A 23,698-nucleotide genomic window follows, 5' to 3' on the forward strand; every position below is an offset into this window, starting at 1 on the left:
TTCCCTTAACGGGGCAAGAGCTGCCCCTGCGACTTTCGTGAAGACGTGAGGGGACAGGGACAGGCCGAAGGGGCGGATACGCCTGGCCGTCGAAAGCAAACCGTAGGAAGGGTCTGTGTCGAGGTAAAACCGAGACGTGAAAGTATGCATCCTTCAGGTCTACCACCGCGAACCAATCTTGACACCGGACACACGCCAAAATGTGCTTTGGCGTCAGCATCTTGAACGGGAGTCTGTGCAAGGCCAGGTTCAGAACTCACAGGTCCAAGATTGGCCGCAACCCACCGCCTTTTTTCGGTACGATGAAGTAAGTGCTGTAAACCCCTTTCTTCATCTCGGCTGGAGGGACAGGCTCTATCATGCCCTTGTGCAGAAGGGTCGCGATCTCCACACGCAAGGTGGCTGCGTTCTCGCCCCTCACTGAAGTGAAGCGGACACCGCTGAACTGGGGCGGGTGCCTGGTGAACTGAATCGGGTAGCCGAGTCGGATGGTCCTGGCCAACCACCGCGACGGGTTGGAAAGCGCTAGCCATGCGTCCAAGCTCCGGGCGAGGGGCACTAAGGGATGATCGCGTTTAACTTATCTGTGAGTGAGGCCTCGCGGCGGGAGGGAGCAGGGGATGCCACGTCGAGGAGCCTCCCTTTGTCTCAAACTCGTGGCTGCACTGAGGGGACCCTCGAAGCACTTACCTTGCTCCATGTACCCGGCGTTGGGGGGGTCAGCGACGGGGGAGGAGGGAATTTTTGACCGTCCTTGTAGTCCATCACAACCACCTGGCCGTGGGTGTGAGTGTGGTGCGACCAGACGCGCTAAGTCGCAGGTGCTCAGTGCCCGGTTGCCGTGATAACGGTGGTCACAAACACTGGCTATGTGACCCAATGAGTGAGGAAACTGCTCTTTTGATAATGTAGGTACCGCAGCCCGTTTGTGGTGCAGCAAACATAAAAGAAAAGGAAACCAAGGATTTACCTCCCGGCCTTCCACTGGGGGATGGAGTGGTCTGGATACCAGCTCCGAGTTTGCAGCAGACATCTTGCTCCCTGGGTCGTCCATCTCAGGGGCGCTTAGGAGCCTTCCGGGTCCTCGTGCCGGCCCGTGAGGCGGGGGCATCAGCTTCCTGTGGGGGGCTCAACGCTGGGGCAGAGAACTGGGCTCGGGCTGAGGCAGAGCCGACTGGGCTTTCGCTGCCGCAGGGGGATGCCCTCGGCGATGAGACGGGATACGGGATCTTGAGCCACGCCGGGGCAAGATGTGTTGTATTGCCTCCGTCTGCTTCCTCACCGCCAAGAACTGCTGGCCGAAGTCCTCGACGGTGTCGCCAAATAGGCCAATCTGGGAGATGGGGGCATTGAGAAAGCGAACCATGTCCGCGTCCCTCATCTCGACCAGATTCAGCCACAGGTGGCGTTCCTGGACCACGAGGGTGGACATCGCCTACCCGAGTGCTCGCGCCGGTGCGGTGCACCGCAATCGCCTTATCCACCTGAGGGACCTCCGTATACCCGCGGGCCGCCCTGCCATTGGGGTTAGTGAGAGCGGACGAGCTGGGAGGTCGGTTTCGGGCAGAAAAAGGTGCCCTCCACTACCTCGTCAGCTCGTGGTACACTTCCGGAAAGAAAGAGACCGGGGGCGTGGCGTGGTCTGAACCCAGGAACCAATCATCTAGCCGCGAGGGCTCAGGGGAGTCCAACCCGACACACGCGGCAGCCCGGGCAAGCATGGCAGTCATCTCGCCATCAGCCTCAGACTGGGCGGGCTGACCCGAAGGTGGCAGCCCAGTTGAGTCCTCGGCGTCTGACATCGCCAGTACACTCTCCGATGCAAGCTCCGAAAGGGACACTAAGCTGGCTCTGGGGCGAGCTGGTCTCCTCTCAGATCTCGCCGGGGGCAAATGAGCGTGCTGGGGAATGGGAGGTCTGCGGGGATTTACCTGGCGGAGCCGCGCCCATTGAAGCCCCCAAATCGCCTCCAGCACCAGCCGGGCCGGCCTCGTACCCGGAGGTAAATGGTGAGGCGCGGGGGATGGCTAGAGTAGCTTTCCCCCAGAAGAAGGAAAGCCGCGACCGCAAAGTTGCCATGGTCATATTCTTGCAATGAGAACCATCCACGAACGCTGCCTCAGTGTGATCGCTGCCCAGACATGTGAGGCAGCGCCCGTGGCCGTCGGAAGTGGAGAGATAGCGACCGCATCCAGGAATCACACAAAGACAGAAAGGCATCTTTATAAAGACGCGTCTTTAAAAAGATGTTCAACGTCAATGTGTGTGCTCTAATAGAGAAAATATACCCTTTAGGAAGGAATATACACTCTTTTAGCGCTGTCGAAGCGCCCAGGGGTGAAATCTGCACTCGTCGTGCAGAAGGAGAGAAAGCCGCTGGAAATGCGCCGTATATCCATCAGCATACACTTCTTAAGTGGTGAATGGAACAGCAGTAGTATTCAGCTCGCTGATAGTACAACCGCTCGGCTCCGAAGAAAAAATCTGAATGAGTGGTTGCGAGCCAGCTCCTTTTATACCCGTATGTCCGGGGGAGTGGCATGCAAATTCCACTCGCCAATTCTCATTGGCCTTTTCTCAAAGATCTGAGGTGTTTGGGGCTCCCAAGGCGACCCCTAGTGTCACTACGTCGACACAACATCGAGTGAGTGACAGCAGGGGAACTTGTGTTATGGACATGATAAAAATGGACATGCATTTTTTGGGAGACTACACAATCTGTAAAAACTCTGTGAATTGAAATGCGCAATCCATAAATAGTAATAGCCACAGTACTTAGAAGGGTTGGCACTGCTAAGAACATGTCATTTTAATTCTCACAAAACCAGCATGACGATTGTAAAAGCAGCCCTTACAGTACAAGTAGAGGGAAAACCATCCAAAATGCTTTGAAACCTGCAGACTTTTACCTCTGAGACAGTAGTATATCCATCAAGGATTGCCTTGCACGATTACTAATCCGCAAAATGCTGATTTTAAATGGTCTGCATACTGCATTGACCGCTTCAGGGAGGGAGTTGGGGTTGTTCACTGTGCCACAGTCTTTGCTTTGTACATTTTCCTGATTTTTTTGTTCTTATACCTGCTGATGCTTCATTCTATACAGTTCTGCAATGCTAATATGAGTCGTGCAAGCCCCTTTATGCACCAAAATTTAATATTTAAAGATAGGGGTGTGTTCAAGTCCCAAATCCTAATTATAAGCAATAGCACAGTAATAGTGATGCTTGTTTAAATATGACTTTCTTTTGCTTAAAGCTATTCAGTAATCACTTCTTACTCATGTGTACATATGTGTAAAAAGCGAGCTTTTGTCTGTCCCTCTTTTTTCCGTGAAGGACAGCTCCTCTCAGCTAGATGGTTTCTAGCGCACACCTGAAGCGGGACTCTGCATGCAGTTCTTAAAACGTTGTTTCCTGGCCTCAATTCCACAGAGAGTCACTGAGGGATGTGGCTTCAAATAGTTTTTTCAAACATAATGAATACGATGAAAGGCAGACCTGTGGTTGAGCTTTTTCCCCTCATGTACAGTAGTAGCACATTAACTCACTGGGCAGTCTCTTCTCAGTCATAAAATTACCACCACTCAGGGAGGCGCTCTTTCAGCCAAACACATTCACAGAAAAATTAATAACTGTATCGATGACAGCCAGCATAATATGTGTGTTATTTCACAAGTCTTCTCACCCTAAGAAGCCCCTGTCCCATCTTATTCCAGCCGATGACAGTGAGATGTTTTAACGCCCTAGTTAAAACAGTGAATGACCCTGTGTAATTGAAATCAATAAAGTTTCTGCAGCGGTTTGTGCTTAGCCTCACACTTTGTGTTAAATAATATAAGTGGGCTTGGCCAGGCATCAGCCCTATTACACATTTTGCACTGCTCTGAGAAAGTCATCAGACTTCTTCAAACTTCAAACAGTGTATTCCTGTTGAATGTGGCTCTAATGGCTACGACACCTACAGCAGGGGAGGCCAGATATGCCAAATGAAGCATGTTTCATAATGGATTATTAATTTTTTTCTCCCTTGTTGTTTTCCCTCATCTCTCTCCTCTCTCGACCCTTTCTTCTTCTCGGATGCAGCCATAACCAGAGGACGTCGACATTCAGGCATCCTGTGACGGGACAGATCTCTTCAGAAAACACTGACTTCATCTTACAGGACCCGTAAGTGCTTCTATACCTTTGATTTGTATGATCTGTACTTTAGGATGCATACTTTCTGTTTTCACTGAGGATGTGTGACTTGTGACGTTTGAAGGTTAAAATACTTCCTCCTATCCTTGCTTAATGTGCAGAGACAACTGTAAGTAAGCCATTTGATGGTTGATTTCGACAAAAAGTGTGAATACTTTGGGTGCTGTGGCTCTATGAAAACATTGCTCTGTTGACATCTCGACCAACCTGACACCGTAACACTGGCTCAACTAGTAACGAGAGTTTAGGGTGGGACTTCCTGTTTGCTGATCAATGGCAGATGGGAGGAGTGTTCGGGAAAGATAGTTTGAAAACGATCATTATTTTTTTTAATTCTGTTTGGTGATGCTAGTAGCGCAAAAATTAAAGGGATAGTTCAAAGTTGAAAAATGAAAATTCTCTCATTATTCACTTACCGTGATGCCATCCCAGATGTGTATGACTGTCTTTCTTCAGTATAACACAAATGAAGATTTTTAGAAGAAGGTCCTTATAATGGATGTACACGGGTGCTCAGCAAATCCGAGGTAAAGAGTGTTAGATATAAAATATTTAAAAATGTCAAAATGTTCAAAAGCTAGATTTATGAAAGTGAACTCAGCATTGGACAAATAGTTCTGATAGTTTATAGTCTTGAAAAAAGTGTAGAACATTCTGACTTTTTATGTCTACAGAACAGAGTAAGGCTAATTTTAGTTTGTGTAAAGAAAAGGCAAGTACTGTATATAGGCCTAACACTGTTATTTTTTCTTTTGGCATTTTATTTTTTATTTTTTATGATTTATTCATTTGGTAATTTATTTGATTTAATACAGGGAATTTTGCCAGCAAAGTAAGCTAAACAATAATTGTATAGAATTGGGCTATATGTTAGTGTTCCAAAAAAAGCACACTGATGCTTTTTCCTAATATTGTATATTTATTAATTTAAAACATCTTTGTGCACAGAAATGATGTTTTTTGTATTGTGGACTAATTCCATGACTGTCATCTATTATTTTGAATGGTGTGGAAAAGCAACTTTAATAAGTAACCGGATGGCTACTGCGATTAAATTAATCGCAAAGAGTGGCTATTCATTTGTTCTCTGTGCACTTGTCGATGACAGGTGCATGATATGAAATATTTGTGTTGGCACTCCTGGAAGTGTCATGACGCAGATGTGTTTGCAGCATCGGATCTGTGCAGGTATGCCATTAAGACCAATCCATAATAGTGCGAGTAATACTCCACGTACAATAAATTGGTTTCCTAGGATGTATACCTTTTCGTCATGATTAACACGGGCTAACGATTAGGGTAAATTCTGTCATATGACACTACAATTTTATCGACAAAAAGTGTTTTGAAAGCCACATTTGAAGTATTGACATAGAGTTTATGCGCTAGAGTTAAGCGGAAAAATATTAGGTCGACACTTGTGAAATTTTTGCAATAATTTGCATTTCCATCAGCTGTATCAGTAAACTTTTTGATGCGCTACACCTTTTGTCGCAAAAAACCCTTGGTTGGAAACATTGTTATTGACGTCATCATAATCAACAACAATAATGATGCTAAAATCATATTAAAATAATAGTAAGAATTTGTTCTTTATTTACTATATCATGAAAATGCCCAGCACAGCACCTGTTCCTCTTCTCCTCCTCTTCTCCATTCATTTCTATGTTTCACAGTATGTCAGTAAGCTGAGCTGGAATTTCTACATCATCAGTGATGTGAGGGTTAAGAGAGCTCAGATTTACAGTACATTCCATGCTGAGACAGATCTTGTTCTGTTCCTCACTAACACCAGTATAAAGAACACCAAGAAGGTTTCGCTGTTTATTATTTATTTATTTATTTTTTTATTTTTTTCCCCTTTTCACCCAATTTGGAATGCCCAATTCCCAATGTGCTATTAAGTCCTCGTGGTTGCGTAGTGATTCGCCTCAATCTGGGTGGCGGAGGACGAATCCCAGCTGCCTCCGAGTCTGAGACCGTCAACCCGCGCATCTTATCACGTGGCTTGTTGAGCGCGTTGCCACGGAGACATAGCGCGTGTGGAGGCTTCACGCCATCCACCGCGGCATCCACGCTCAACTCACCACGAACCCCACCGAGAGCCAACCACATTATAGCAACCACGAGGAGGTTACCCCATGTGACTCTGCCCTCCCTTGCAACCGGGCCAATTTGGTTGCTTAGGAGACCTGGCTTCATTGTTTATTATGAATGTTCTACTCCCTGCTTAAAACAAACTTGCGTGAAAATTATTACAATGTTTGCCTGCCTCGATTCCCTGTTATCACTCAGTGTATTCCATACACTGCTCCAAATAGAAATGATTCATATTAAGAACAAGGTTTCATTCTAAAAAATAAATACTTGAACTGAATGATTTTCATAATGTTTGGTTCAGTTAACGATTTTTGAACGTATGCATTCTTCTGTTGATGTAGAAAGTACACTGTTGTAAAATACCTGCTACTGAATTTACAACTCCGAGGCAAAAGAAAATAGTTTTAGCTGACTTGTGAACTTGCAGTCTTAATTGAATATTATGATAGAGAAAGATAAATAATACAAAGACACTTAATAGACAGTAGAAACTTTCTTAATAGACAGTAGAAACTTTCTATTGCGTTGTCCTTGCTGGATGCATAAAGCATAAATCTTGAATCAGTCTCAAACTCATGAGTAATCTAACAACTTACTGAATCAGATTTTGCCTGCCTCGACTTCCCTGTTATCAGTCAATGTATTCCACATAGAGGTGGGGTCATGGATTTAGAATGTTGAGCTCTCATAGGAATATCGCACATTGCAGTCAAGACCATTTCTCATGCAGATGACTGGGAAGTAAATGTTGCTGACAGGGTTGATTGATGCTTCTCATTAGGGGCACTGTATGTGGAGGCCATGTGCCAAGTTCAGGTTCAAATTAACCATCATTTGAATAAGCCAGAGAAGTCATAACAGGGATCTTGTGTTACTGCAGCGATCTAGTTATTAGCTTACCAGCATACTAACCTCTTGTTTGAGTGTCTAAGAGATGATGGTCATGAAGACCAGATGTTTTAAAGAGGAGTGCCTGTAGCTGAACTTGTGCTATTTTTAGCACAAGTCCAGCCTCGTTGAGTCCTCTCTTCCCATCAGCCCTACCTTTTCCTTTAGTAATCTAGCAGTGGAAAGCTAAACTCACCCCTAACAGTTGCGATACTTGCTGTGGAAAAAAACATTGTGAAATATGTCATGATGTCAGCAGAGCCATATCAAAGTCATTCATCATAACTGAAATGTTGCTGCTAGTTACCATGCCAGCCAGGGTGTGGATTTCTAGTTATCATGTGCCAGATCACAAATTCTGGAGAATAAAGATTTAACATGGCCTAATGACAATGACACACCCTGCATGAGTGGGTGAAAAAGATATTCCAGTTCATTGGAGTGACCCTAAAACTGCTGCATACTCCCAAACGTCCTCAGTGAGGAGTTCAAATGTGTGCTGCGATCTTATTGGTCATGATGTCAGCAGAAGCATGTACAATGTTAAAAGTGTTCTGATCCCCTGGTAGTGCAGTACTATTGATCTGAATGGCTAATCTGAGCTCAACAACACGGTGGCATGATGCATTGTTTAACACTCACAGACTGGCTGACTTTTGTGTCTGAATGATTCATTCTGTGGATAGGCCAAACTGTACATAACACATATTGGTCACACTTTAATATAATTTTCATTAATGACATTAACAATCATAGTGTAGGTGCATTTTATAGGCTAATACTTAATGGTGAAACATTTACATACATTAATGTTCATTCTAAAGTTAGGAATGTCATGAAACATTGATTCAGATAGCATCATATATTCATATTTGATTGTACATGAAGTACTGATTTGTTAAGGATTATATATATGTATTATATACAGTGTTGAGTGTAATCAGAGTAATTCGTTTATGTAATCAAATTTAGTCAAAAGTAGTGTATTGCAAACAGTGATTACAGATATTTAAAAAATAATATAATTTATGTAGAACACATTTAAAACATGAATGATATTCATATGTACGTCTGTTTGTATCTCTGTGACAGCTAAAGGGCGAATGCCCCATAACAAGTCATTGTAAGAGAGAAGTGTTGAATTTGTTGAGCGAAAAAACAAAAACTTTTCAGTGAAGTGTTTTAGAAAGTAACTTACAAGTAATCAGTAATTGGATTACTTTTACAATTAAGTAAAAAGTAATGAAGTAATTAGTTTTAGATTTGTAGTTTGTAAATGATTACTTTTTTGAGAAAAGGGGTGTGAATCTTCAGTGGTCTCACGATTTGATTACGATTCAAAGGGTAACGATAAAATTACAAAACAATTCTCGATGTATCACGATGCATCTTGTCCTCCAATGTTTTTTCAGAGTTTACTCTTTTTTTTTCTTTCAGCATTTTTTTTTTTTCAGCTAAACATGGAATATCCATAAAATTAAATAAATGGTTCTATAGTTTAGTAGAGTATAGCAGTTTTTCAGTTTCTTTCTATAGAAGATTATAAAAAATCACTTCAAAGTACAAGAAAATAAATATTGTCTCCATCAAAATACTCAAAATACTATTAAATAAAAAAAAATTTTGTTAAAGCATTGTTTATCATTTTTATTAGAAATTAAATAAAATTATTAATTCAAATGAATCTATGCTAATCCTGTTCATTTTTATTTTTAACTATAACCACAACTAGAAGTTGCTGGTCCAATATGAGAGTATGAGAGTGCGGACATCAGCTTCTCTTCAACAGCACAGGTGACAGTAAAGCAGTTTAATTAATATGGTTGTTGCTTCAGAAATGTATCAAGCATCTCATATGCACTGTCTCATCTGTTTACTCCTCGACTAGAAGAAATCGGCAAGAAAGGAACCGGCAGTGTGCAACAGCCAATGAAATAGAGAGAGCTCAAGAGGAGAGAAAGGCATTGGGAAGCAGGAGACAAAAAAAATTTATTGTCATTATTATTTTCCGCTTTTTTTTTTTTTTTTTTCATTTCTGTGCAAATCAGTGCAATAATGGGCATAAGCCCTTCTGTCATGTTGTTTGATTGACATTATCACGAATAAACTCTCCCATTGCTATGTGCTTGAGTTTGTGAATTAATTTTGGGATCGTAGTTTCATTTGGGCATGAATGGTCATGTGGTTTATACACCTAGTCTGCAAACAGTCGTGTTTGTGTGCTTGGCTTTAGTGTATGCCCATATAACGTGTGTATTTGCTGCAGCAGATTAAACTGAGCTCAGAATCTATAAAACAAATTTGAGAATTGAGTCAGAATCATTGGATGCATAGCTGAATCTTACCTAATACTGATTATATATATGACAGGACAGTAGGGGTTTGGATAGGTAGATAATTGTTGGTTGGTTGGTTGATTGATGACATTTTTTTGCTAAAGAAAATTAGAAAAAGAGCAGTGCTAAAGATATAACTTCTTACACTTATATTTTAGTGGTTGAAAAACCATTGAAAGCAACATGACACATGATATGACATGAAATGATATTCAAAGGTCTATATAGATATAATAGCAAAGCTCACAGGCTAGTATGAATGAACTGACACATTATCTATAAAAAAAGCAGCTATAGCAGTCTGAAAACCGCTGTATGTCAAATGTTTTTGTGTAAAATGAGTGGAGCGCAATATATACAGCTGAATGTCATAGAAACTGTATTATAATATTACTAAGCAGGTTAGTGGGTCTAAATCTCAATAGCTGTGAATTTGTGTGGATTTGGGAGCAAAATTCATATTTGTTTTTTGTTTTTATAGTGTTCTAGCCGGACTTCAGCCAGAATCTCTCATCTCTCCAACAGAAAGTAAAAGCTTTCTGTGCCCATCTGTTAAAAAGACAGGTAAATTATATGAAAGCCTAGATTAAACAGGAGTATTTCCCATGGTGCAAACATATTTAAAAAATGTTGGATGGTAGCCAGAATGTAAGTTGGAAAAATGAGTGGGGGAAAACCCCAGTGTTGTTCCAGTCTACAGCTCTTCCCATGGTAATGTTTTTGTAGTTTCCTGCTGTTTTGATGTTGTACACTGGCCTCAGACACCTCCTGATTTTCTCCACTGACCTGTCACACTACAGGAACTCATCACATTCCTTAAGGAAAAAACACTGTTTATAGTTTTGGTGTGTTGTTGGAGGTGCTACATCGAGGGGCTGTCTGAGAGTGTGTGTGTCAGAATTTGGGCAGGGTTATTTTGTTTTACTGTAAGCTCCTGCACCCATGAAAAGCATGGAGTCAGCCTGACACATGGCTCGGAAATCTGCTGGCTTTTGTGAGTTTTAGCAATATAATCAAAACATTTTATTTATTTATTTATTTATTTTTTTTTGGATTGGTGACCTTGCTCAATTGCATCATGCATTTTTTTCACTGGTATGTTTTGTCTGTCATCAAACTTCGTACTTGTAGCTTTTTGCCAACAAAGCTGTTATTTACCTCAGATTAAAGTGTTGTGATGTCATAAAAAACATTATACAGTATTACTTATTGGGGGTTTATGTTGTGTGCTTAATGAATTATAACTGCATTGTAACTAGAGATTATCTTTGTAGTGGATTATGAAAGTAAAATCAAAAGAAACTATCTGACGTGAGTAGTCAGTGGGTTTTGGGTTAACAGGAATGTTACGCAGGCACATAATCAGGCTTGAGCATGCTTAAAAATAAATAAATTCCAATTTTTATTTTTTATTTTTTTTAAAAATCATACCGGAATCGATCATATTCTGCCAACTACAGCTCTATTGCTGATTTTCCCCTCAGATGAGTGCAATTGCATGAAGCAGATTATTTAAGAACAGTAGATATTTTACATATTCACATTCTCAGTGTGTTCTAGATTCAACCCACTCATACTATACATCAGAATTCACCATATGTGTCACTGTCCACACCCTCAGTGATGGGTCTGTAAACGTGCTTTTGTTATTGCTCTGCAGACCTCTGAAATTCTACTATGTTTTATGGACTCCATTATATGCTTACCAGTGTTATGTTTATATTTCACTTACAGTAGGTCTGCTTTAGTCTCACATAGCCTGACTTTTGACTATTGACATAAAGTCTGGTCCACTTTACAGCTTGTTCTGGCCAATAGGGATGTCATAAGTGCCAGTACCTTGGTATCAAGTTGAAACTAAAATAAAAAAGATGTAACGATACCAGTGTTTAGAAAAAAAAAAAAATTCATAGGGTGGTACTTGAAAAAACTTGAAGCAATTTTTACTTAATTTAGAAGGGCTTTAAGGAAACATGCAATTGTTTAAAAATATTATTTACATTGATGTTTAACAGGCTAAAGGAGTTTGTATAATAGCATAGTACCTTATTTTTATTTTTTGGCATCGAAATTGGTGTAGAGAATCATGAAATTTTACTGGTTTCGGTACCGACTACTGAAATATTGTGTCTGTCAACACTGCTGGCCAAGAACCACCCTCTTAAACATGAAGAGAAACAGTGAACAACTTGTAAAAGCAACATTTGTTTTTATGTGCCATTTAGGGACATTGTTATCTGAAATAGTTGACCACAATCGACCACAAGGGTGAGTGTAGACCATTTGATCATAATTGCTGTCCATCCAGAATTATTTTATAAAGTACTGATTATGCATTAAATACAGATTATTTTACAGACATAACACAAAGTGGAAACCTATATTCAGATTAGTGGTCATTTTTCTAATGACAGATTCTGAAACTTTTATATTTGGTCCCCCCAGTCATGAATATTCGGTTATATCCTTGTATTAGAAGGTCAGGGTACGAACTACTGTGTGGGCACCATAGCTATAATAAACTATGGGCCTGCCTTAAGAACTTGTTTGTGGTTTCCAATGTGCACTCTGAATAAACATGGTTTATGCCAGAATTGTCACAGTGGGGGTTGGGGTGGAGAGAAACAGAGGAAACCAAGTTCAATCGGATTTATTAGTCAACACAAGACAGTTCTTCAAACTTAAAGCAAAGCTCAGGCGACGAAATCCTCCCCCGAGACGCGGGCAGATATCGAGGAATCCTCCTCCACATGAACTGGGCACCGAACTGGCGAAGGCAGCGGCAATGTGAACAGAAGGTAACCCCACATAAACCCCAACTAAAACAGCCGCCCGCTTCAACTGCACAAGAGAGCACAGTTAACAAAGACAGCAAATATTACCTTCATGTTTGACAGAGACAGTTACAAACACAACAATGATCAGACCTCGGACATGACACTGGAGGGTGCACAGTGGCAACTCACGCATTGCGTTAACCCACCGGCGGACCCACACAAAGCACGAACACGAAACACAAGACAGACAGGGGATGATGATGTCATTGTCCTTGTCAGACAAAACCCAACCTGAACAGTCGACAGGGCCATGACATCACCGGAGAGTGCAAGGCGATAACATGTGCTGTGGACAACTCAGACGTGGATGCTGATAGTGGCAGGAGAGCGGCCTTCGTGGCTGTAAGCACTGGCAGCTGCAACTAAGGAACGGCCTTCGTGGCCGTGAGCTTGGGCAGTGACAGGGGAACAGCTTCCGTGGCTGTGAAAACTGGCAGTGACAGGGGAACCACTTTCGTAGCTGTGAGAACTGGCAGAGACGGGAACAGCCTCCATGGCTGTGAGAACTGGTAGTGACAGGGGAACAGCCTCCATGGCTGTGAGAACTGGCAGTGATGGGGAACAGCCTCCGTGGCTGTGAGCACAGGCAGGGACAGGAGAACGACCTCCATCGTCATAGGCACTGGCAGGGGAACAGCCTACGTGGCTGTGAACACAGGCAGGGACAGGAAAATGAATTTGTGGTAAGGGAACAGCCCTCATGGCTCTGAACACAAGCAGGGACAGGGGAACGACCTCTGCTGATGTGGGTGCCAGCTCGTTGGCTGTGGCAGGTGTGGGCGTTGGCTCGTTGGCTGTGGCAGGTGTGGACGACGGCTCGTTGGCTGTGGCAGGCGTGGACGACGGTTCATTGGCCGTGGCCAGCGTGGATGATGGCTTGTTGGCCGAGGGCGCTGACAGCAGCAGGAAAATGGCCTCCATGGCCGTGGACACTGACAGCGGCAGAGAAACAGGCATTTGGCTCCTCGTCCTCCCCCTGCCAGTGATCGGTTCACCACACTGCACTGGGTCGAACACTCGACAGAGCTCTGTGCCTTAATCCAGGAACGAGGCGCAACAAGGGCATTCGTTGTCCCACATGATGGTTCCCCACTCAGCAGCCTCTCCGGTGAGGCGCAGGATGATGTAAGCCACCTTCATCTTCTCAGTCAGGAAAGCAGAGGGCTGCGAAGTGAAGAACAGAGCACCTGAAGCACATAAGGGCAAAACATAAACATGCTTTGACAAAAACAGAAAGGGAACGATAATGCCACGGTCCTCTTCAGATGAAACATACCACCTGGCAATGTGCTAGGACCGTGACATCACCGGAGGGTGCACTTGCGCACTGCGATAACCCACCACCAGACCCGTGCGCCCACACAAAGCATGAACACGAAATTCAAGGCAGACAGGGGAAAATGATGTCATGGTCATCAGACAAAGCCCAACTTGACCGGTTGACAGGGTCATGACATCACCGGAGAGCACATGTCCCAAACAACCAGACCGGTGCACTCATACAAAGGGGAACACAAAGCACTAAGGCAGGCCGATACTAGATGCTGATAAACAGCAAGATGCAACCACAAAAGACATGCATACGTACATAGACCAACAATTAAAATGTAACGCAGACAGAACTTACTCCATCACCCCCTGTCTCATTCAGAGTACTTCAGAACTCAACTGATTTATCTGTCGAATGCTCAATTAGACAAAATGAACATGCTTATTCTCTTACCTTTCCCTAATGTCCTTGAGGTTGATGCTTCACTCTGACCATGTTTAGTAGAAGTTTTTTTATTTGTTGCCTGCAGTGGCAGCACAACTCTGACAGTTTGTTTAACCTCTATTTTCTGTCCTCTATTTCCCCAGCTTCTCCCTCATCTCTCTGCTGACGTGCCCAAAATAATTGCATTAGCATTACCTGAATCTTAGTGCAGCTTTTCATGCAGCTCTCCTTATTAGGAAAGTAAAATGTGCTCAAATACTTTCAGGGAGCAGCTTGGCATAAAGGCATTTGTATCATGGTACCTGTGGCTCTGGCATTTTGCAAACATTTGGTTAATAATTTATTATTACACGACTATTTAACAGGTTCAAATTTGAGATTGAATACCTGAGAGTGTTTACACTATCTTTACCGTAATGTCAGTGACACAGCAAGTGCCAGTGGAAGCAGATGCATCATACAGAGTGCTGTGTCCTTGACCTGTGCCGTGGGGTGTGACCTCTGTAAATACCCTGCATTCCTCCACTTTCCTCCTCCACAGAGTACTCATAGCCAACTGAGCTAAATATGGGATGACTCTGCCATTCAAACAAGATACTGTTATATTTCAAAATAATCTTGATGTGATCTTAAAGAATGTAATGTTGATGGATAGAGACTTTAAGTAGCTTGATGTGTAGAAGAGTGTATGAGGGTTGGGTGAATGTCTCCCAGTGATAACACTCATACTTATGGAAGCTTCTAAGGGGTGGAGTATCAGTGACCCTGTGTTGTTGTTTCTGTTGATGCTTTACTGTGCTCTTGTATTCACCTAGTTACAACAAAAATGTGTGGATGGATGGATGGACGGACGGACTGATGACCGAGTAGGCAGTCGGGAAATACGGACGGAAGAATGGATGGATGGATGGATGGATGGATGAATGGATGGGTGGATGGATCAATGGATGGATAGGATGGATGGATGATTAGATGGACGGACTGTCTGACAAACGAGCAGGCAGTCGGGAAGGACATACGGATGGATGGATGGATGAATGGATGGGATGAATGAATGGAGGAATGATTGAACGGACTGACTGACGAACGAGCAGGCAGATGGGAAAGACGGATGGAAGAATGGATGGATGGTTAGTTAATGATAGATGGATGGATGGTTTAGTTAATTATGGATGGTTAGTTTATTAGTGATGGATGGGTAGAGAGTTTATTAGTTAATAATATTTGTTTTATTGTTGCACTGGCATTGTAGATACAGCATTCGCAAAAACAAACGTTCTCAGTTACTGATGCCATTGTAGAAATGCGCTTTGCACTGTCAGCCCTGATTAATATATTTTGCGAATGAAAGCATTCAGTTACAGGGAAGCAATATTGTCATATGATCTCAACATGATTTATGTTGAATAAAGCTTTTTAACCTTGATACATTCACAATATGCCCAACTCTTTAGTCACCACTAAACCACTAGTGTACAGGTACATCATTTTAAACAGATTTTTCCAAAAATCCCCTACTAATCCCCACAAATTCCCCTACTGTAACAATTTCTTTCTGTTTAAAAGTAAAAAAAAAAAATACTGAGTGCACCTTGTAATGTCACTCATGTTACTTTCAGTACTTGTCATTGTCATCCTATCCAGGTCACCTAAGACAACTACTCTCACTAGAGATGTGTACACTAAGTGGTATTCTCTTCTGTTTTGCTGTTCATCATGTCCTGGTTTTTGAATAGTTTGCCTTCAAGAACTTGTCTTACAAAGTGTTACAGGAGCTGGAATGTCTCCCTAATTCAATTTCTTTCTCTCCTGTATACTATGTGTCATTTAGGCTCTGCTTTGCCTTGTTGGTTAAAGTATAACTACAAATAAAATGTATTAACTTCACTCTTCACATCACCATGCATAACAGTAACCACACCTTACACCTGCTGTCAGAGATCATGTGTTTATGTCTGTCCCCTGCAGGATATATTCACGCATGTCTAAACCACCACTAGAGCCGAGGCCTCCCAGCATGGTCAGCGAGTCGTCTGTCGCCGTCTCATCCCCCGTGGACACCACATCAGTATCCAGGGTGAGAAGTTTCATTCACTGCTGATCTGAGAGCAGTTTAATGTGTTCTGTCACCGTTAGGTTTGAATTTGCATGGCAGAGTACTGATTCTGAACTTCACATCAAGTCATTCCTGTACCAAATCATGCCAAGTTGGCTAATTGCATAGAGAGAAGCATCACCAATTCTAGTGTGCTTTTAGTGTATGTGTTTGTGTCTTTTATTAAATTATATTGAAAACTGATAACATTTTTAAAGGTAATGGGGTAGAGTAAATTGGCTTCATCTATTTTTGCTCTCTCCCTCTGATTTTGATAAATGACCCAGGCAGAAGGTGTAATAGGTTACTGATTTTTCTAGCACAAAAGAAAGTGGATTAAATCTCCTGTGCAGTTCAGCTGTGTTGTGCAGAGGTCAGGAGGAAATAGTGCATAGAACATCTGCAGGGTGTTGAGAACCTTACAGAATGCTACTTCCCGCTCATTAAATCTGAGCCTGTGTGGCACAGTCACACTCTACTTTAGGTGTGTAAGTTGTATAGCTGTTTTAATGGATCTTAATAAACCAGAGTACAGTATATTAATTCTCTAGAGCAAGGGTGCCATTTTTAATTTTCATGCCAACAGGGGTATTTTTCAAAAATCCTAAATCTGTTCTTCTACTGTGCAAAACACTGGTATGTAATTCATCCCGCATCATTTGTGCTATGTAAATTAATGATACCTCAAATTGTGCAGCTTATTGAGAATAGGTGTGTCATGACTATTCTAAACATTTAAACTTGCGATGTTTGCCCGGTGGATGAAAAAACTAGTGAAAAAAACCATAGATACCTTTGAAATGGGATCAGAAGGATTATATCTCTAGATCTCTGCAAGCAGCCATTAACTAGCACCATAGCAACTGCTTAGCCAAGGTCTAGCAACTAGCCACAACCCTAGCAACTGTATAACAACATGTTTCAGCCATATCTCGGCACCAGAATATCATAGAGGGCCAGTGGACTGGGGCCTAGTGTGGGCTGCCGGAGAACCTTGGGGGACAAGCCATAACTCAGCACCAGAATAACCTACAGACATGGTGTGTGCTCGTTTCAAAACATCCTGGTGGAAACTTTTGCCATGTCAAGCACTACCCACATTATCCCACTGTCTAATTATTATATATTTTAGCTTTTCTTCATAAGCCAGAATATATACACTCAAACAGGTCATACACACAAATGTTTGAGTGGGAATAAAAGCATAGGGCTTTAAAAAACCTGGAAAGAACTGTCATTAGCACCACCGTTCATCTCTGAAGATGCGATCATATTTACATTTGCACTGCAAAATTCCACGGGCGAAGAAGGCGTCAGCAGGCGTTGAGTGCATGTGAAACCAGCAAAATACAAATTGCCGAGCAGTTTATAATGCTGCACTTTATACTCTGTGAAAGTGAAGAAACTTGCCGCTAAAATTATATACATGTCCATTGTGAATATTCAGTGTAACTGTGTATGAAGCACCACCCACACTGAGGTTACTGCCAAACCTAAGCAACTTCCTACTGGTCAATGTGGCAAATTCGCCTCTCAAAGTTCAACAAACTTGAACTCCACATGAAATCCATTACACGAAATTCACAATTACACAGATTCCCATTGAGATTTTGTCTGTGGAATTTCACTGTATGAAGGTAAATGTGACCGTGCCTTAAGACAGTGCTCTGCTAGTGCGAAATGAAGGCATGCTAACTTCACTCATGGGTGCTCCTTTTCTGTATAAGGTGTTTTTGACTTATTACTTGTCAATAGGAACAGATAGGGGAAATGTCCTTTTGAGGCTTTAAGAGCCCTTCAGAAACAATGACACTGGAAAAAGATGTACTGTAATGTCATTAAATATTTTTTATTTAAATATTTCTTGGAAAAAATGAAAAACATGGCTACTTTTGAATGGAGAAACATGTTTTTTGCCACCATAGAGTGTAGTTTCAGCATCTACCAGCAGGGGCTTACAGTGACCTTCTAACGGGGTTATTCCTGACCCCCTGAGCAAAAACATTGTAAAATAATTACTATCAGAATCTGTGTGTCGGAGTCTACTCTGAGAGAAGCTTGGTCTTAAAATATGACCATACTGGTTGAGTTGGGCCTGGTCACGGGATCTCATTGACAAGCCAGGTTCAGGCTTCATCTTAATGCCTGGACAGACCTCTAGGCTTGACTAAAACAGCTCTTGACCCTGAAACTTAATCTGAGAGTCCTGTCACCAAGCTCATTTATAGAGGTACTAAAGTTTTGGCTCAGACTGATTTGTCCCTTTTGTCTCATGCCAGTTCAGTAACAGCTATGTGGCTCTGCTTTCCTCGGTTCTTCTTTATAAATGGGAATGCAGTCAATACAATCATTGTTTAACATTTGTTCTTTTTTTATAAAGCATTTCATCATAGTTTTGTTTTTTTATAGACCGCTATCAAGACAGAAATGTATTTATTTGTTTTGAAATAATTCACAGGGACCATGAGTCATGATCTTATTAGTATCCTAGTTTTATCTTTCCTTAAGTATTTTTATTTTTATTTTAAAGTAATTTTAATAGGTATGTCTCATACAGAACTGCAACTTTGATCTACTTGTCTTTAGGGAAAACTCAAAAATATTATATTATATTTTTTCTTTCCTAAATGTAAGACTGATATTAGCTATTTCCTATTATTCTCTGAAAACATTGGGTTGACTAATAATCAATTGTGCTAAACTTTAAGCAGATCAAGATTTATAGATGCCAGAAACCGCTTGTGTATTGCGATAATTTTTCATTTCTAGAAGCTCTAAAGTGGACATTTTACAGTCTTAGGAGCTGTTCACACAGGACACACTCTTGCATCACATTTGCCCCAGTTTTTAATTGTTCGTCTATGTATATGTGCATTAGATGGATATCTCGCTGTTTTTTGTGTCTTGCACCATGAGCGCGGTGTTTCATAAGATGTTATCTGAAGTTAAAAGAACTTTTAAAACACATCCTTATTCCATTGTGCTCTGCCTACGTGTTTCTGAATGCAAGAACGAGTCCTATGTGAATAGTCCCTTATTCATTACTTTGGACGTATCTTAACAATGCATATAAAAGTTACCGTATCTAAACAAACTTGCTGTTTTCTTATTTTATAATGTTTTGTATACCACAGAGTTTAAAAACCAGTGGGAAGGTGCATTGCTTTGGCAAGCGTGACCATTCCATCAAAAGGAACCCCAATGTCCCAGTGGTGGTGAGAGGATGGCTCTACAAACAGGTGTGACCCTCAAAAGTACAATCCTGGTGTGAGTTAGTGGAGTCTGATTGTGTTGTGATCAGAACTGAGTGGTGTTTATGTCTTAATTAGATCCTAACGAGGCCTTTTTAATTAACTAAGATCCCACAGGTATTTTGTAAATTGAGTACATTTATCACAGGTACGTTAGCACAGCATGGAACGTTATTCAATACAGCACATTAAATAAACATTATGCCTGAACAGATAGGCTTCAAATAATACACCATTTTCACTGTTTGTTAATAGGCTTGGGATTGATGCCTTTTTTCACGCATCGATAATCGCAAGATTTCCCAATGATTATCGATATGTATCTGGATTTTTTTTTTTTTTTTTAAGAAATAAATTGGGCTACTCACTACACAATAGTCTTTATATTTTCAAACATTTTTCTCAACACAACTTTGATAAAGTGTGAGCGGCAGGGTAAATTAAAGGCACACCAGATGTGTCTGGTGGATGACATGGCTAAAATTGAAAATTTTTTAAAATTTGAAACAATTATTTTCTACAAAGGTACATACACACTGCCAACGCTCAGCGTCAAAATTCTGTAGTGCCATGAAGCACAACATGCATAGTTTTCCATTAAATTTGACCCAAGTCATTATCAAAGGACAAAGATAATTTACTCTAGCCACCACCAGATGATATATTGTGTTAATATGTATCTGTCTTATAGCCTACACAATGTATTTTCAGTTACAAGTATGTCATTTTGTGGTTTGACAGCTTGAATGAAAGACCTATTCAAGTCTACATATAGAAAAATAGCATAATAAACATCGCCATTTCTAATCGTTCAGTTTGCACAGTTACACCAGTTTCATACACTAACCTGCAAACTCATCAATGTCACTTTGTTCATTCTTATTTTTTATTATTATTTTTTATCCCCTTTTCTCCCCAATTTGGAATGCCCAATTCCCACTACTTAATAGGTCCTCGTGGTGGTGCGGTTACTCACCTCCGGGTGGCGGAGGACAAGCCTCAGTTGCCTCCGCTTCTGTGACCTTCAGTCCACACATCTTATCACGTGGCTCGCTGTGCATGACATTGCGGAGACTCACAGCATGTGGAGGCTCATGCTACTCTCCGCAATCCACGCACAACTTACCATGCGCCCCATTGAGAGCGAGAACCACTAATCACGACCACGAGGAGGTTACCCCATGTGACTCTACCCTCCCTAGCAACCAGGCCAATTTGGTTGCTTAGGAGACCTGGCTGGAGTCACTCAGCACACCCTGGATTCTAACTCACGACTCCAGGGGTGGTAGTCAGCGTCAATACTTGCTGAGCTACCCAGGCCCCCACTTTGTTCATTCTTGAAGTATACTGTAATGTCATGAAATATTTTTGATTTTTGATTTTGATTTTTTTTTTTACCAATGGTCTATATGCAGATTGTTTGACTTTTTTTTTTCCTGTATTCCACTGCAAATGGAAAAAGCTGAACTGATATTTTTCTCCTACCTTCAGGACAGCTCGGGCATGAGATTGTGGAAGCGCAAGTGGTTTGTGTTGTCTGATTACTGCCTGTTTTATTATAAAGGTGAGTTATAATACTGGGCTGAATTACTGTAAGCTGCAATTATCTAAAGCAGTCACAAGTATCTCATTTTACTGCATCGTAATCTTGTAAAACACTTTGAGTGCATTCTGAAGGAAACTGTCCATTTTCATGGAGAACATATAATTTAATAAGTAATAAGGAGTTTCTCTCCCTTTTTTTCTGTCTATTGCTTGCACTGAGTAAGGTTGTTGTAAATAATTTCATTTTTTAATTATTTGTTATACCATCCTAATGTTGGCAGACAAAGTCATCAGTTTCTTTCTATCTTATGTCTTTTTGAGAGTGCTTGCAAAGAAGGAAACCAGCTATTTGTACTGTTGTACATTTGTAATCTAACCCTTTTTATACATTTTTACCAAACGTGTGCACTTTGCTCTTGACCAGCATACAGTAATTTTCTCTCCTGTTCCTCTGCAGACAGTCGAGAAGAAACGGCTCTGGGCAGCATTCCTCTGCCCAGCTATGTCATTTCCCCCATGGGACCCGAGGACCACATCAGCCGCAAGTACGCCTTTAAGGTAAGACAGTTACGGTAATCTCCAGTGCCACACTGCACTCTAATGCTGCACACTAATCTGTTCCTCTGTGTAGTCTCACCTTCATTGGCTTTATTGGTTATGCCTTCAGGGATTGTGTGTCATGTGACTTGTTATCATTGGTGGTATGTGGGCAGCAGTGAGGGCTGGCTGATTAGTGTGGCCAATGTTTGGCTCCTCTCTCTGCTTTATTCTGTCTCCAGCTGACCACACACATCACTAACTACATCCCTTTAGCGCAGTGCACTCACAATCTCAGAAGGGACTCAGTAACTAACACTCCACTTCAGTTCTTATACTTAACATATTTTATTTTTGTGATAACATTTTTAAAGAGATGGTTCACCCAAAAATTATGTCATAATTTACTCACCCTCATGTTGTGCTGTACCACTATGACTTTCTTTCTTCTGTGGAACTCAGAGATGTTTGGCAGAATGTCAGTCACAATTCACTTGCTTTGTATGGAAAAAAGATGTAATGAAAGTGAATGGTGACTGACATTCTGCCTAACATCTTTTGTGTTCCACAGAAGAAATCTTAGTGGTTTGGAACAACATGAGGTTGAGTGAATTTTGACACATTTTTCATTTATGGGTGAATTGTTCCTTTAAAGCCCTTTTAAGAGAGAATTGTTTGTTACAAATGGAAAATACTCATGCTGGCACATTCTTTGAATGATAAAAAATAGAAAGAAAATTTTTTTGTTCTGCCATGTACAAAGCGTTTACAGTGTCAATTATAAAATAGCTGATGTACTCACACCTGTGACCACACATCAATTAAATTCTTTATCAAGTTTTTAAAGCAGTTGTATTGCTAAGCAGCAGTAAACAACCTACAGTTAGGCTAATAAACAATATTATTTGAAAGACTTGTTTATTATTATTATTATTATGAGTAAATGTAATTAATTGTTTAATTTTGGTGTCTTTACCATATTGCTGTTTTATAAAATTAACAAACTTGCCGTTGTGCCTAACAAATCCCTTTAACTGCTGTAAAACCACTGTATTGGGCTGTTTGTTTGAAGCAGCTGTCTGCGTCTCTGTGACATGTCTCACATTGTAAACCTATCCTCTCATTTCCCTTGATTAACAGCCAAAAAGAGAAGTGCAAGTTTATCCTGATACTATCTCCTTGAGTAGCTCTCAACAGTTTGCTGTAGATCAATGCTTGCAACATGAAGGTTTTGTGTGTAATTTTTGTTGTCCTATGCCAGATTAATGTGCAGAGACTGGTTTTAAACCTTTTTTAAAAGAAAGCTATTTGTTGATTAATTTCCCAATAAGTAAACACTGTAGCTCTGTGGCACTTTCAGCATTGCTGTTTTTGAGTGGCCCAACCAGTAGTGTAAGTTAAGGGCAGGACTGTTTGTTTGACCGATGGCAGACGAGGGGAGTGTTTGGGATACATATTTCAAAAAAAAGAATTTGTCACTAGTGCTGCAGAATTTAAACACTTCACCTTTAATTAAGATAAATATATACACTGGGGTCTGGGATTTAAAATCCCATTTAAACTTGGAAATAAACAAAGTTTTAGAAAAACTTTGAATTGTTTTAAAGGTGTCATGTCATGAGGAATCAAATTTTCCTTGATATTTTGACATATAAGAGGTCTTTCTACTACAAAACATACTGTAAATTTCAGAACTTAAAACTTGATCCCCAATGTAAAAATTTATTGAAATGTGATGCATTTATTGAAGCAAAAATGCCTCGTTTTCTACTTCTGCGACTTCCCTACGTCATTTGGGGACATTAATTCATGACTGCTTCTACAGCTCAAAAACATTAACGCCTAATTAAAATCATTGCACCCTTTGCCCCGCCCACTGGTGCTTCAGTTTGTAAACATAGAGAGAAGGACAAACAAAGCCTTCTGTGGCCTAACTATTCCTAACACCAATAATTGTTACCATAATTTTGTATTTAAACATGCACAGACAGATGTCTTTGACCACTTAATATGTATCTTGGGCCGCTTTTAAATGATGCGGTGTCAAGTTACAACTCTGAAGAGGAGAAACTATTCTCTCTGTCATTCAGCTGCTGCATCTTGCTGTTTTGAGCACAAACGCATCATGGATGCTTTCTTTTGCCCATCTGCACTATTTTTAATTGTTGGTGTATGTAAACAAGCACTGGACCATTT

The 23,698-nt window shown here is 41.2% G+C and overlaps 1 protein-coding gene across 18 annotated transcripts in view; it reads left to right on the plus strand.

The window, feature by feature from the left end:
* LOC127450491 (pleckstrin homology domain-containing family A member 7-like) overlaps positions 1–23,698 on the plus strand; it is a 163,877-nt gene that overhangs the window by 84,526 nt on the left and 55,653 nt on the right. For 17 of the 18 annotated variants that reach the window (XM_051714720.1, XM_051714666.1, XM_051714709.1 and 14 more), the window contains 5 exons: positions 4,086–4,169; positions 16,043–16,151; positions 19,304–19,408; positions 20,912–20,984; positions 21,423–21,523. In XM_051714720.1, the coding sequence (XP_051570680.1) occupies positions 4,086–4,169; positions 16,043–16,151; positions 19,304–19,408; positions 20,912–20,984; positions 21,423–21,523 (472 nt within the window). Of the gene's footprint in view, positions 1–4,085; positions 4,170–10,024; positions 10,088–16,042; positions 16,152–19,303; positions 19,409–20,911; positions 20,985–21,422; positions 21,524–23,698 lie in introns of those variants that run through there. The other variant, XM_051714790.1, reaches the window with a different exon arrangement.

The sequence above is a fragment of the Myxocyprinus asiaticus genome, chromosome 2, assembly GCF_019703515.2.
Source record: "Myxocyprinus asiaticus isolate MX2 ecotype Aquarium Trade chromosome 2, UBuf_Myxa_2, whole genome shotgun sequence".
NCBI classification, from domain to species: domain Eukaryota; kingdom Metazoa; phylum Chordata; class Actinopteri; order Cypriniformes; family Catostomidae; genus Myxocyprinus; species Myxocyprinus asiaticus.